This window comes from Pundamilia nyererei, unplaced genomic scaffold (assembly GCF_000239375.1).
Source record: "Pundamilia nyererei isolate P.nyererei 1_Seehausen unplaced genomic scaffold, PunNye1.0 scaffold00078, whole genome shotgun sequence".
NCBI classification, from domain to species: Eukaryota; Metazoa; Chordata; class Actinopteri; order Cichliformes; family Cichlidae; genus Pundamilia; species Pundamilia nyererei.
The window spans coordinates 1,966,155-1,979,759 of NW_005187479.1; the positions used below are offsets into that span (position 1 = coordinate 1,966,155).

A 13,605-nucleotide genomic window follows, 5' to 3' on the forward strand; every position below is an offset into this window, starting at 1 on the left:
CTGCAGCGGAGTTTAGACCCAGACACGGCTAGTGACGTGAGACTGAACAACCGGATAGGCATAGGCTGTTGGGGGACTCCCATGATGCATTGAGTTTTTCCTTTTCAGTCATCTTTTTCACTCACTATATGTTAATAGACCCCTCTGCATTGAATCATACTTGTTATTAACCTCTGTCTCTCTTCCACAGTATGTCTTCTATCCTGTCTTCCTTCTCTCACCCCAACCGGTCAACAGATGGCCCCGCCCCTCCCTGAGCCTGGTTCTGCCGGAGGTTTCTTCCTGTTAAAAGGAAGTTTTTCTCTCCCACTGTCGCCAAAGTGCTTGCTCATAGGGGGTCATTTGATTTTTGGGTTTTTCTCTGTATGTATTATTGTAGGGTCTACCTTACAATATAAAGCACCTTGAAGTGACTGTTGTTGTGATTTGGCACTGTAGAAATAAAACTGAATTTAATTAAATTACAGTATAAAGTACTTTGAGGTTACTGTTGTTGTAAACCTGAATTGAATAGAATATATTTTTACCATACAGATCAAATTAAATTCAAATTAAACACCTGCAAATGTAAAGGAATAATTATTGTGTTCATGCCTTTTGTTTGCCATTATGGACAGCATGTCTGCATTTGGTTGTAAAGGTGTCAGTGGAAAATGAGTTATGAAACCTAAATATCTTACAAAGGAATGTTCCTCGCGGCAGAATCGTGTGGTACTGTACAAATGGCGTCTCCCAGACCTGTCTGAACTCATGTAGGTATTTCCAGTTCCAACGCCTGATAGAAAAAGTGACTCGTCTCAAGTCAAAACACGATGATATTATCATAATACCTCATTTTCACTATCAATTTTCCGTTAATTTATTTGGACTTTTTTTTTTACAGCAATTACAGCAAGAAGGTGCGGCTTTGATAGTATTCTGAAGAATGTAACTACAACCTAAAGTACCTGGGTCCTATTCACCACATCTGGAACTTATTATTATAAGTATTCATGGCATGTGCTGACATACAGTATGTGCTGCTCCACTTCACTGTTGACAAATACTGTATGTGTAAAGTCTATTGTGTGGGTGTATTAGCGGCAGACAGGAACATTTTTTCTTGAAGTCGACTTGAGTCTCTTTTAGAACTTTCTGAATAATCGTATACATTTTTATAATTAACAAGTTTATGATTCAGTTTTCTTTGTACATTGGTACTATATATGATGCAACTCTAAAGATAGAGGGGGGTTTTAAATTTAGAAAAGCACCATGTCTTTTGACGTTAAGGGCAAATAAATCTGTTGTTTTTAGTACATGTACAACCCAATTTGCTCAGTTCAAAAGCCTGTATCTTTGATGTTACGGGAGTGCATGGGTGTCTGTGGAATGCTTCTAACTGTCTTGCTACATACTGTTACAACAGCATGGCTTTGTAGTAGAAGAGTCCGGGTGCTGAACCTGGCCCGCCTGTAGTCCAGACCTTTAACCAACAGAAATATCCAAAAGTATTGAGCAGCAAGAATTCTATATAGGGAAAAAAAACTTTCCTCATCTAAAAATCTAGTAACGGGTCTCCTTAGTCTACAGACATTTGCAGATTGTTGTTTTAAAAAAGGAAGGCTGCTATACAGCAGTCAGCAAGGCCTGTTCCAACTTTGTTGTTTCAGTTTAAACATCAGATATTTATCAATGTTCTGTTGTGAATAAAATAGGTTTTGGATTTTTTTTTTTTACTTTTACATAAAAAATTAACTTCAAAATTATTTAATTATTTTCTTGTTGGGTTTTTTTCCACAGTGTTTACCACCCCTAAACATTAGATAGAAACACACCTTTATGGTTTCTGACAACATTTGGTAATAACTGAGTGAGTGAAGAAGAGGCCAGGTTCCGTTTCTAGTCTTGACAAGCTAGGAGAATGATCCTTTTGAATAAATTACAAGACTGCTCAGACAGAGTAGGTGGACACCATCCCACTTTCCCACCATAAAAGGCATTGCATTTAATTCCATTCTCCTCTACCTGCATCCTGAGATGTAATACAGAGAGACCAGAGGGATGGGAGTGTGGCTACAAAAGCCTGACAGGGAGTGAGAAAATTAAACAATCCTATAGACAAAGCAGTTATGTGAAAAGATGGGGTGGCTGCCTGATGGAAAGTGCTGCTAGAAAATAAGAAAAGAACTAACGTGTTACATAACAGCTGGATGGCTGTAGGCAATTACATGTTCAAACATACATAAATTCCTACTTTAAGAGCATGTACATCTCTTAAACCAGCACAGTGGTCAGAAATATTTGCAATACTATCCTGTGGTTCTTTTTTTGTACTTTGAGTCATTTATTTACATCCTGTTTCTGTGGACATAAGTGACGCACGACAGACACAAATATGGGATGTGCGTTCTTACCTGTGTGTCCTGCTGTATGTGTGTGCTTATGTCAGGTGTTCGTACAAAACACGGGGCAAGTTTGGAGACATCACTGTGCTGGTTGTCGGGGTTTCCTTGAAATGAAGTTCCATGTTATAATTATTGTGACGGCTTCAAAACAAACTTGTCCCGGCATAATTTGCTCTTAAGAACCACTAAGGAATTAGGCTGCCACTCTGGCCCTCATTTCCACAAATGCAGTGTTGTTAGTTCCAGTTGTTTCTCAGAACAAATGAGTCTGAGATTGACCGTCACAGTGCAGGCGATGGGTAATTCTCCATAGCACTTGGAAAACAAAGATTATATCATAGTTAAAACATATAAACTCTACATGGACTTGATTTTTTTTTTCATTCTATTGCAGCATTGCTGTATCAGTAAAATATGAAATATGCTTGTATGTTGTACATTTAAATGGCAAATACTGTAGCATTCACTACTGTAGCATGGAGGTAACCCCACCCGTAAGTGTAGTCAAACAGACAAAAAAAATAATGAATGTCACATGTCAAGGTGGTAGGTTTGAAGGATTGCTTGCTCAGTGTGGTTGAAGCAATGGATTCATTTTCTGATTTAATATTTACACACAGTGCCCTCAAGTGACAATATGAGACTATTACACATTGAACATCAGGAACTTTACCATCACTGCAGGTAGTCTTCGTGGAAGTTCATATTTTACATCTTTCCAGCTAAACAGCACAGGGCTGTATTTGTAAAAATTCTATAGAGCATCCTGAGATGTGCACTTACGGTCTCTTCAATATTTTAAGAGTCTATTTAAGAGCAGTTCTGTGGTGTGAGAGGTTTTGTCTCAGTAAAGGAAAATATCCAACGGTTTTCAAAAGATTGCAGGTTTTATACTGGTTTTCAAAAGGTTGCAGGTTTTATAAAACAAACATTTCTCTAATCATTTCTGCCGTAGCACTAAATCTGTATATTACTAATCCTCTCCATTGATTATAGTTAAAATGGTTTGGAACAATAAATAATTTTGAAATAATTGGTTGGCCAACTGTCTTGTTTTTTATAGGAAATGCAGAGCATTTTTGAACTGAAATAAAATGAAATGTAAAAAATATAGTTTGAATATATGTAAATCAATTACCTGGCTTCAACACAAACATATTAGTTCATGTTAATTTGGTTCGATGTGAATACATTGGGTTGGTTAAATTTCAATATATTAGCTTGGTTCAATAATTAAAATATGGTTCTATGTAAAAAAAAATCTATTTGGATCAATGCAAAATTTAAAGTTTCAGTCAAGTCTAGTAATATTGTTTATATCAACATAAAAGTATCAGGTCATATCAAGTGACTCAATTTTTTTTAATAGGGTTATTCTTTTTACAGTGTACTGTTTGTGCTGTGAGCTTCGTGAGCACTGGATGCTGTTGAACTGGTGAACAACAACAGTATCTTCAGTTCTTAAAAAACAGAGAAAAAGAAACGATGGTGGTAAACTATGACAAATCAATATACGGCTGAGTGATGAGTTGAAAAAGGGGAAAGACCCCATTTAATTGAGCAGTTAAGAGCAGTCATACTGACAGGAGACAGTCAACAGTCAATCTGGCTGTGAGCTCCCTCTGCAGGACTGGAGTATGTGGTGCTGGTGATGTTTCTGTAAAGCTGCCCTGGCTGTGTGAGGGCGAGTTATTGCTGGTCTCTTGAGGATTTTGGATATCTCACACTTCTGGCCTGGCTGCTCACCAGAGTCCATCTTCACACTAAAAGATAGAGATCTTTTTTAATGTCCACATTCCACTGACCAAGTTGAGATCACAATATGGTGATGTCACTGATTTACAAAACTCAGCTAAACATTTTACAACAAAATGTGTTGTTTCAAATCTGACTATTTGAATATAAAGATACTTTTTAATAATGACATACCGTGAATGCTTCAGCCTTTCACTTGGGGCAGCTGTTGGAGGTGGGTGCGGTATGGGTGCAGGCAGAGTCATTGGAGGCACACTCATTTGCAGGTCTATATCTCCTGAAGTCCTACATATTTCAAAGGCACTGCTGAATTCAGGTAAATATTGTGGTCTGGCCTGGCTAAGGTGAAGCCTCCGTGCACGGATCCCTTGCGGTTTCAAATCAACAGCAGTTGCACTGCCTTTGAGAGGAGGAGAAGGGGACACTGCGGTTTTGGGGACCAGCGACAGTCGAGCCATATCTGAGGGTAAGTTTTTTCTGGGAAGCAGATCTAAAAATAAACAAACAATAAGAATAATTGAAATAATTCAGTTATTTTTCTCCTTACATTAAAAAAAGATCAGACATTACAATTACTGCTTTTATTCTGTACAGCCTTATTTATAATTTGTGAAGTTATAAATAACTTCACAAAGTTCTCACCTGGGGAAAGAGACTGGAAAGAGAAATCTAGTGAGGCTGCATCTTGGTTGTCACACTTTTTCTCCTCTTCATGTTCTTCATTACTGCTGTCACTCCTCATAGCACCACAGCCATCTTCTTCCTCATCACAACGGGCTTCTTCATCATCAGAGTGCTGAATGGACAAGATTTGTGGCAGTCTGTCTTTCGCTATGGCCTCAAGACGTCTGAAACAAAGAATGATGATATTTAGTTTTATGTGCATACAAGTCTTCAGACATAGCCACATCGACAGCTTCTGCGATTTTAACTGGCTGTGAAGAGGCTTTGTATTTGTGAAATCCTCCACAGCCCTCTGATGGTATTCAATGGACAACTGTTTTAATATGCAATTAATCTATTGCATGGTCAGCAATGGCAAGATATAGATTAAAATGTAGCTTTTATTATTTTTCACATGTATGTGTTTTTAAAAAAGTAATTCAGCATGTAATACCTGCTATGCTGTTCCTTCCAAGCTCTGAGCTCTGCAAAGACATCAGCACGTTCTGTCAGATCAGGCTCCTCGAGGTCATATGTGTGTTCTGGTACGTGAATGGGAGTGTCTCGGGGGGTGAAAGTAGACCTGGTGGGTGCTGTCTATCAGACAGTAGAGAGGCACAACAAGCATGAGTGGTAATAGATGATGGTAGGAAACTTAAAGTAATAGAGGCCTAAGAGCATATTAATTATGGATAGCAAAAACAGTGAGGAACAACAAACACAGCAAGGGCAGATTGAATGAGACAGAAAGGTATAAATAAGATGCAGAGTGACAGTGGTGGGGTGTATTTATGCCAGTTATAACAGATCAGAGGGTGGTGACAGTGATAGCCCCGTCTGTCAACTTCTTCTGACACAACCCTTCTCACATCTCCATCACCCCTCACTATGCTTGTCCTCTCAGGTTGTTTGTCTGCCTGATAATAATTAGCTGATTCTTTTTATACTGACATGACATTAAAGAGACGAGCTGCTGGTGCCAGGCATTCATAATGGCCTGTCAAAGCTCATAAAGCTTGCTGTTCCTCTTAGTGGACAATGAAGACTCTGTTTTATGGGGAACAGCGAGACAGAAATAACTCATGTATATGGATCACAGCGTGTGGTGTATGGATACATCTCATAATTTATTAAGTGAGATCAAATAATTTTCTCCACTGCATTGCAGGACTTTGTTGCTACTTACCCTTAACTTTTGCCGCTTTGCTCGAATAGCCTGGACTGGATTCCCACAGAAGATGATGTTACCTGCTCCTTCAAAAATTGACAGAGTAAAACAGGCATCAGTGATTGAAACTGTCATTATTTCATGGCACAATTAAGTCCTCTTGGTGGCACTGTTGAGCAAAGATTGTTTTTACTGCTCCAACAGTTCACCTGCACAGAGTAATGCTAATCAAAATAAAATGGAAATGGCACTAAGACTAATGAGATCAACCACAGGAGTGCCTAACTGTGAGTCAGATTGCTGGTTTCAGCTTCCACTACTGCCAGATCTGAGTCTGCAGAACCAGGTCTGGATCCAGAAGGGGAGAGAACTCCAGGCCTGATCGCTGACATGAGTCTTGAGCCTGAGTGTGGTCTGGTGCCTGACGATGACATGGCCCAGACACCGGAGAAGCTGGGAGAAGGGCATGTGGCTGAACTGGGTCGGCTGTAAGGACGTACACTGTCGGTTGTCTCCTCTACAAAGACAAAAGTGAGGTGTTTGTTAAATCGTCATCTGAATATCTGGACCATGTTGATGGATTTAAAACAGTAAACACACACACACACAAACCATCACCAGCAGGATAAGAGGAGTTAGAATCTCTAATGGAGTTTCTGAGAATGTCCCAGTCTTCTCCCATGGTGGTACAGCAGCTAAGCCTGTCCTCCTCCACCTTTACATCATCAAGGTAACGCAGCTGAGGGACCAGCTCCCTCACCGCTGCCCGGTAACTGTAGTCTGCCATCTGGGCAGGAGGAACGAAACAAGAGAAAATGACAGAGCTAAGGTGTACGACAAGATTCAAGATCACATTTTTTTGCAACAGTGACATTTTTAATAATACGTGGTATTTTTAAATAGGGGGTGCCAGACAGCATAAGCTGATCCCAGCTCGTAACAGCTAGCGTCTGTAAAGTCTTGCAAATAAATAAATTATTTATTTGCTATAAATTCTAGACTTTTATCATTTGGAAGAGAGCAGAGAGCGAGAGAGAGGCCAGTGAATCGCTGGCCTCGCTTTGGTTTCACCAAACCACACAGATGCAGAAAATGAAAAGGAGAGTGTGAGAGGCCTGTAAACAAAAGCAAGAAAATGAGAGAAAAGAGGAGGAGAATGAGTTTTAAATAAGAGGAAGTGAGAGAAAGACAGAGCGCATGAAGAGTGATCACTTGGCAAGGGAGTAAACCCAAGAACCCCCTCAGTCGTTACAAAGCACGGGCCTAATGCATATTCAGCTCAGCATCTCTCCTCATTGCCCTAGTTTCTTAATTAATGCTCTGCTGGTGGGTGTAAATAAACACATTCACAGTGGCCCAAAAAACTCAGCTCACTGCAGCTTCAGCCGTGTACCCAGCTACAATCAGTTTCACTGACTTGGCCCATGATAAGCTGTTTAAGGCTTTGTCACAGAAACCAAAAAATGCACCTTAACATAAAAATAAAGCATTGATGTTTACATATATACTATTTCAACAGTATGTTATGTCTAATTATTTTTGAGTATTTTGATGTCTCCTGCTCTAGCAGAGTGTTTCTGTTGAGTTAAGGACCCACATACAGAGAGTTGCGATCGCACACATGCTCTCATGTCTCAGCACAAACTGATTACATGTTAGAGATTATCTGTCTTCAGGGCTGACAGCCAGCACAGGCGAGACTGTTGAACGATTAGAACCACAAGTTGCATTTGCAAGTTGGCATTTACAACATCAAATGAATACAACACTTCCTTTTCAGGAACTCTGCCCAGCTCCTTGCTCAAGCTCTATTCAGCTGCAACCATTCTTGGTTTCGTTTTATCTTTTGCCAGACTGCCACTCTGAGCATTGCACCACTCTGTGGCGGTTGCTTCAAGATGTACTGGGTATGTTAATCGCAATAGGAGCATCCGCTTAAAGTCTGAACAACAAAGGACAAACACATCGCATAATACTCATACCTGAGTTGATGTAGGGTTTGGGCGTAAACAGACAGGGTTTCCCTCCAGGGTAAGTCTCTCCAGTTTGCTACATAAACTGAGATACTGAACCTCGACTAAATCATCCACGTCATTCCCTTCCAGATCTAACAGCTGCAGGTTCTCCAGCATGCCAACCTGACTCAGGTCTGACACGTTATTATAGGACAAGTACAGCTCCTGAGAAGAAGGACAGGAAATAAGTGTTAAGTGGTAGAAAATGTGTGATTAATGAACTGAACCAGCAGAAGGAAAATGCACTAAAGAAAAAAAACATGTTGGACCCAAGTCACACTGTGGTATCGTCCCATGCCACAGACAGTTGGACGTTTTAAACAGCGAAAGTTCAATTACTTGAATCATATGTTACTACCTAGGCACGTTCAGTGTTTGCCGCAAAAACGAGGAAATGATTTGGGAAAAAATGGGTCACTCAGGTACCATGACAAATGGAAATTAATGTTTGAGGTATGAAGGCCTATTTGAAATGTATCCAAAAATCCTTGACACAATTTATTTTTTGTTCCGTACACACATTTTTTTAACATTTGCAAAAAGAGAAAAGAAAGAAGCTACCAAGCTCCTGAATAGTTCCTATAAAGTCTACCGTAACAGCACAGAAAGTAGTAATCCCATCTAGGTCTCGTAGGCAGCACCGAGACATCCATAGCACCTGCAGTTGGGAGATGGTGGTTCCCAAGTCTCTAGGGAGACAAAATAACACAAACTTGATTTAGAGGCAGGAAAGAGAGTTACATAATCATGGCTAAAAAAAGGATACTTTCTTGGCTACTGAAGCTTGCAGCTCCTTTCTCTTCGTGAAAATTATGTCCTGTTCACTGTCTCCCACTTTCCTCCCTGCCTGAACCTTTCCACAATAGTTTCAGTGTACCTTACACTACAACACCAACTCCACTACAATTCCCACAACCCAAAGCAGGAAATGCTATCAGAGCCAGTGCATGTCCGGCTGACTCTGCTCTGCTCTGGTGCTCTCGGGGTGGAGCAGACAGTTCACTATCTATCTCTGTGTACAGTTCTGTGCAAAAGTCTCAGAGTACTCTTCATTTTATTATATTCTGCTAGGAAAAATTAAAAGTAGGTGTAGGGATTTATTGAAATGAACATAAATACAGTCTGTTATACCTGGGGAGGCCAATCCATGACTGACAGTGTTGCAGTTATTGCATTGGCAATGTCTTGGGGATCGCTGGCGTGTTGAAACATGAAGCTGTTGTCAATCCAGCAATTTTCAGATGGCATTGCAAGGTAGATGGTACTTTTCTGTGATCGTAACACTTTCAGTGTTGGGGAGATTTCCAACACCACTGGCTGAAACGCAGCTCCAAACCATGACAGAGCCCTCCACAGTGTTCTACAGATGGCTATAGACACTAACTCTTGTACATCTCTCCTGTCCTCCTCCATAAATATTGATTATTAGATAATTAGATAAACGAAACAATTTTTCTCATTTTCATGTAACACTTGTGTCATTGTCCAATTTCCTTATTTTAATTAAAGACACACTGCCCACCATGTTTAGATATGCCATGTTTTCAGCTAACAGCTCTTTGGGAATCACATTGGTGGTTCAAATATATTACTTTATTGCTTGTGTTATCTTTTGGTATCTTTTATTATTTGTTCATAGATACAACTACAGAACTGGGAACGGATTATGTTTTTTGTGACAGACTGCTACTAACAGAGTGCCTACAGATAAAAAAAATTCTTCCTTCGCTAAACTTTCTGTTATGTGCACAACATTCAGGTTCATTCCTTCAGTTGGGTGCATTTTTTATGCTCGAATAATACATATTTCATATTTCTATGTTAACTTGTTTAACAAACAAACAAAAATTCCTCTGAAAATGGTTAGGTGTAAGCGATGGACTGAAAATGAGTGGAAAAACTGCCAATGTCTAAATTAAACCTTTTCAAGACTTTATAACCTATTGTTTATAATTTATTTAAATAGACCACATTCAAGAAAATCTGTCTCATGAGAAGCAAAATATAAAGTAATGAGAGATGGGTCAAGACTTTTGCACAGTAATGGTAAAAAATATTCTCTCCATCTCACTTACTGTGACAACTATTTGTAGCTTTGCTTCAATATACTTTTAATGAAACAGCTGTAGCTATGATCACTGGACAAGCTAGGAAAAACTTTAGATATTCCCTGTCTCTTTCTGAGGATCAAATGCACGATTTTGAAATCTGATAGTACCTGAACCCCTCTGTATCCTATTGTGAGAAAGGTGGTTTAACCTGTTCTCTGTGTATCTCTAAACCTGTACACAGGTCTCACCTCCATGGTGTCTGGTTTACAAGTTGCAACAAGCATCTTCCACACATAAATATTGGAAGTCCCTATTTCAAAACCTTGTCACTATAGCCATACTATACTTCTTTGGGTAAGCTCATAACTTTTGACTTCCTGTAATGACAGAGTAAACCACGACAGCATTCACTAAACTATGGGGGGTTTTCTGTTCTGGGTTAACTTATATTTATTTCTCTTCAAGGAAATATGTGGGTTTTCCTATTTTGGAAACATGTATAAAATAAGATAAAAATGACCAGAAGCATACATCAGTATCATCTTGGAAATCTAAAAATTATTATACTTTGTGAATTTGTTTCTCAGGAATACAAACTTTGAAGTAAAGAAAAAGATACTATTTTTGTCTTACTTACCTTACTGACAGGATCCTGCTGTTGTTCATTTTTAGCTGCACTAATCCAGGCAAGTAGACACCTGCAAGAAAATTAGTTAAACAAAACTATTTTTCTCATTTTCATGTAACACTGGTGTCATTTTAACATGGTTTCGTTCTTATCACCTGATTTATTTGCTAATCAGATGTTCAGCATCATTTAAGTAAAAGAAAGCGTCCCTGAAGTGGCAGGTAAAACATGACTCATACATGTACAGACAGTGTTTGTCATGCCTTACACAATCTAGGATTTTTTCTGAGGACAAAGCTCAGTCATAGTAAATATATCCCCCTACCATTATCTAATGATGGCTGGCACACCTGTGAGGTAATCAGGTGTGGAAATTTATGACTGTCTGCTCGTTCTGTGTTGTGATTATTACAAGTATCTGTTATGAATCATTACTGTAAATTGTGTTAACAGTTTCTCATTGCTCGTTAGTTTAACTGAACTTAAATGAGATAAAAGTTACTGTATTTTTGTAGCCTTGGCTACACAAAGAAAACAATAACACCACTGATGCTGACTAACAGTTAGTTCTAATAAGTACACATACAAACAGACACCTATTGTTTTACTGTTTTACATATTCAGCTGCAGTACTGTGCAAAAGTCTTGAGCCACTCCTCATTTGTTTGTATTTTGTCTTCAAGGAACCAGACTTTGTTGTATTTAATTATTCTTGAACAACAGGTCTCTAAGCTTTCTGAAGTTTTTCTTGGGACACTGGCTGCTTTTTTACTTATTTTCAGTACAGTCTTTGTACTTGATCATTTTCTTAGTTAAACTACTTAACACTGACCTATGAATCATTCAACAACTATAAAAGGTACCTAACTCAAGAGGTGAACCAGTTTTGTGTCTGCACACAACTTACACAACAGACAATTTAGAAAAGAACCAATTTTAATTTCTATATTTAGGGACTTTTTTACAAGCTGCCTGTCACAGTAACAATTCATTTGTTTAGTCGAGTCTACAAAAGATAACACAGTTTGACAGCCGCAAAATAACTACAGCAGAGGAACAGTATCAACAAGTCATGTATTTAAGAAATTAGGAAAAAAAATCCAGCAAAATTACACAAAAAAAATGGACTAAAAAATTAGTGGCAACAGATCTTGTGGAGTGATAAATACAAATTGGACATTTTTGGTTCAAGTCATCATCAATATATATGGAGACGGTCAAGAGAGAGGTAGAACAGTGAATGTCTACAGACATCTGTAAAACACAGTGTCATGGTTTGGAGCTGCATTTAAGCCAGTGAAAGACCAATATGGGCCAATTTTGATCACAATCTAAAAAGTGTTGTATTTGCAACAACTTCATGTTTAAGCATGCTAATGATCCCAAACACGCTGCCACTGCTGTAAAAGCATACCTGGATAGAAAAACATGCCATGGCCTCTCCAGAACACGGACTTCAACATTACCTAAGCAGTGTGGGATTGTGTTGACTGAGAACAGAACAAAACGCAGCCAAACTCCCAAGAAGAGCTTTGAAATCTCCTTCTAGAACCCTAAAGACTACTTAAAGAAATGACAAGAAAGCTTGCGTAAGAGAGTTGAGACTGTGTTGAAGAATAAAAGTGGTCATGCTAAATACTGACTTTGGTAGACCAAATCTTGTTAGATTATTACAAATGCTGATTATGGTGTATATTTGTGTACATTTGCACATACTTCAATGAATCACTGCACCTATTTCCCATATTTCTTGCAAAATATAACCGAATGAAGGGTGCCTCAAGACTTGCACAGTGCACAGTACTGTATTTAATCAGTGACATGTTATATGTCTTACCAAAGTTACCAAGTGTGTTTTCTTGAGTGTCTACACAGATCTCCAGTGAGGTCACATTAGAGAGGTCTTGTGTGCCACACAGCAATTTCTGTAGGAGGAGAATAAGAAGCTGACCTGGGCAGAAGGGCACTGTCTCTTTACTTTATGTAGTCTGTATCATTCTGTAGCTACGATTAACAAACATGACTTTGATTTGATGTAAAATCTTTGAAGAATTTTTTTTGCCCAATTTCAGTTTCAAACATAATCTTTTTAAGCAATAATCAAAGAGGATTTTAATTAGTATAAGAGACAACACTAACGGAATTATTTCAGTAAAATAGGCATTATAATACAGGCAAGATGTATATGGTAGATGTTATCCAGATGCTAACATTTACTATTGTCAATTTAGAATTATGCTAAACTAACTAAATGCTTTCACTAGTATATTATATATATAGTATATTATATTCGTATAAACAACATGATAAGAGGTTTATAACGGTGATAAATACTAACTGTATTTAAAGGTACCTACCAACTTCTCCGGGGAGAGATAAAATTCCACTGGTGTTTCAGAGTCCTCACAGGGTTTACTTGCAGGAGTTGGGTTGATGGAGCCTGAACCACTCAGCTCAGTCACCAGGACCCGTGCTGTACCAGACCTGACCCCGTGGGGCACAGACCCATGACAGTAACTCATGCCTCACGCTGTATAAAATAAACAATCATAAAGTTATATTGAAAACACCAAAACGGCTTGTGAAACAAAAGGGAAGCAGTGAGCAGTACCTTCTCTACAGCCAGATATTTTGAGTAGCGCTAAATAAAGCAGCATGTACCCTAGCTACATGCTGGTGTATACGGAAATATAATATTATATCTATAATAAGAATATATATCACCTTTTGCAGAATTTTCCCGTCTGTGTCACTAGATAGTCTATACATTTACATTCAAACCTGCAACTGAGGGCTCGCAAGCAAAAGTTTCCTTGGCAACCACAGACGACTTCCTGGATACGGCACAAACTGACCCCAAAGCCGCTGCATGAATTCCATTCAGCGGCTCTGGGGTCAGTTTGTGCAGTTAGACCCAGTTAGACCCGTGGCTCCCTGG

General features: G+C 38.9%; 1 protein-coding gene across 3 annotated transcripts; it reads right to left on the reverse strand.

Annotated features, from left to right (window-relative positions):
• Nucleotides 1–3,912: 3,912 nt before the first annotated feature.
• lrrc56 (leucine rich repeat containing 56) lies at nt 3,913–13,529 on the reverse strand. 3 transcript variants are annotated; one of them, XM_005737682.1, is made up of 13 exons: nt 13,392–13,529; nt 13,025–13,197; nt 12,505–12,592; nt 10,677–10,737; nt 8,581–8,677; nt 7,956–8,153; nt 6,592–6,760; nt 6,260–6,490; nt 5,992–6,059; nt 5,260–5,402; nt 4,785–4,990; nt 4,317–4,632; nt 3,913–4,150 (listed from the first exon to the last, which is right to left on the reverse strand). In XM_005737682.1, the coding sequence occupies exons 2-13, from the start codon at nt 13,187–13,189 to the stop codon at nt 3,988–3,990; spliced, it is 1,905 nt and encodes a 634-aa protein (XP_005737739.1). In that variant the 5' UTR covers nt 13,190–13,197; nt 13,392–13,529; the 3' UTR covers nt 3,913–3,987. The 3 variants fall into 3 exon arrangements, with proteins under 3 accessions (XP_005737739.1, XP_005737737.1, XP_005737738.1); XM_005737680.1 differs by having other exon boundaries at nt 6,586–6,760; XM_005737681.1 differs by lacking the exon at nt 13,392–13,529 and adding an exon at nt 13,279–13,356 and having other exon boundaries at nt 6,586–6,760.
• Nucleotides 13,530–13,605: the final 76 nt, after the last annotated feature.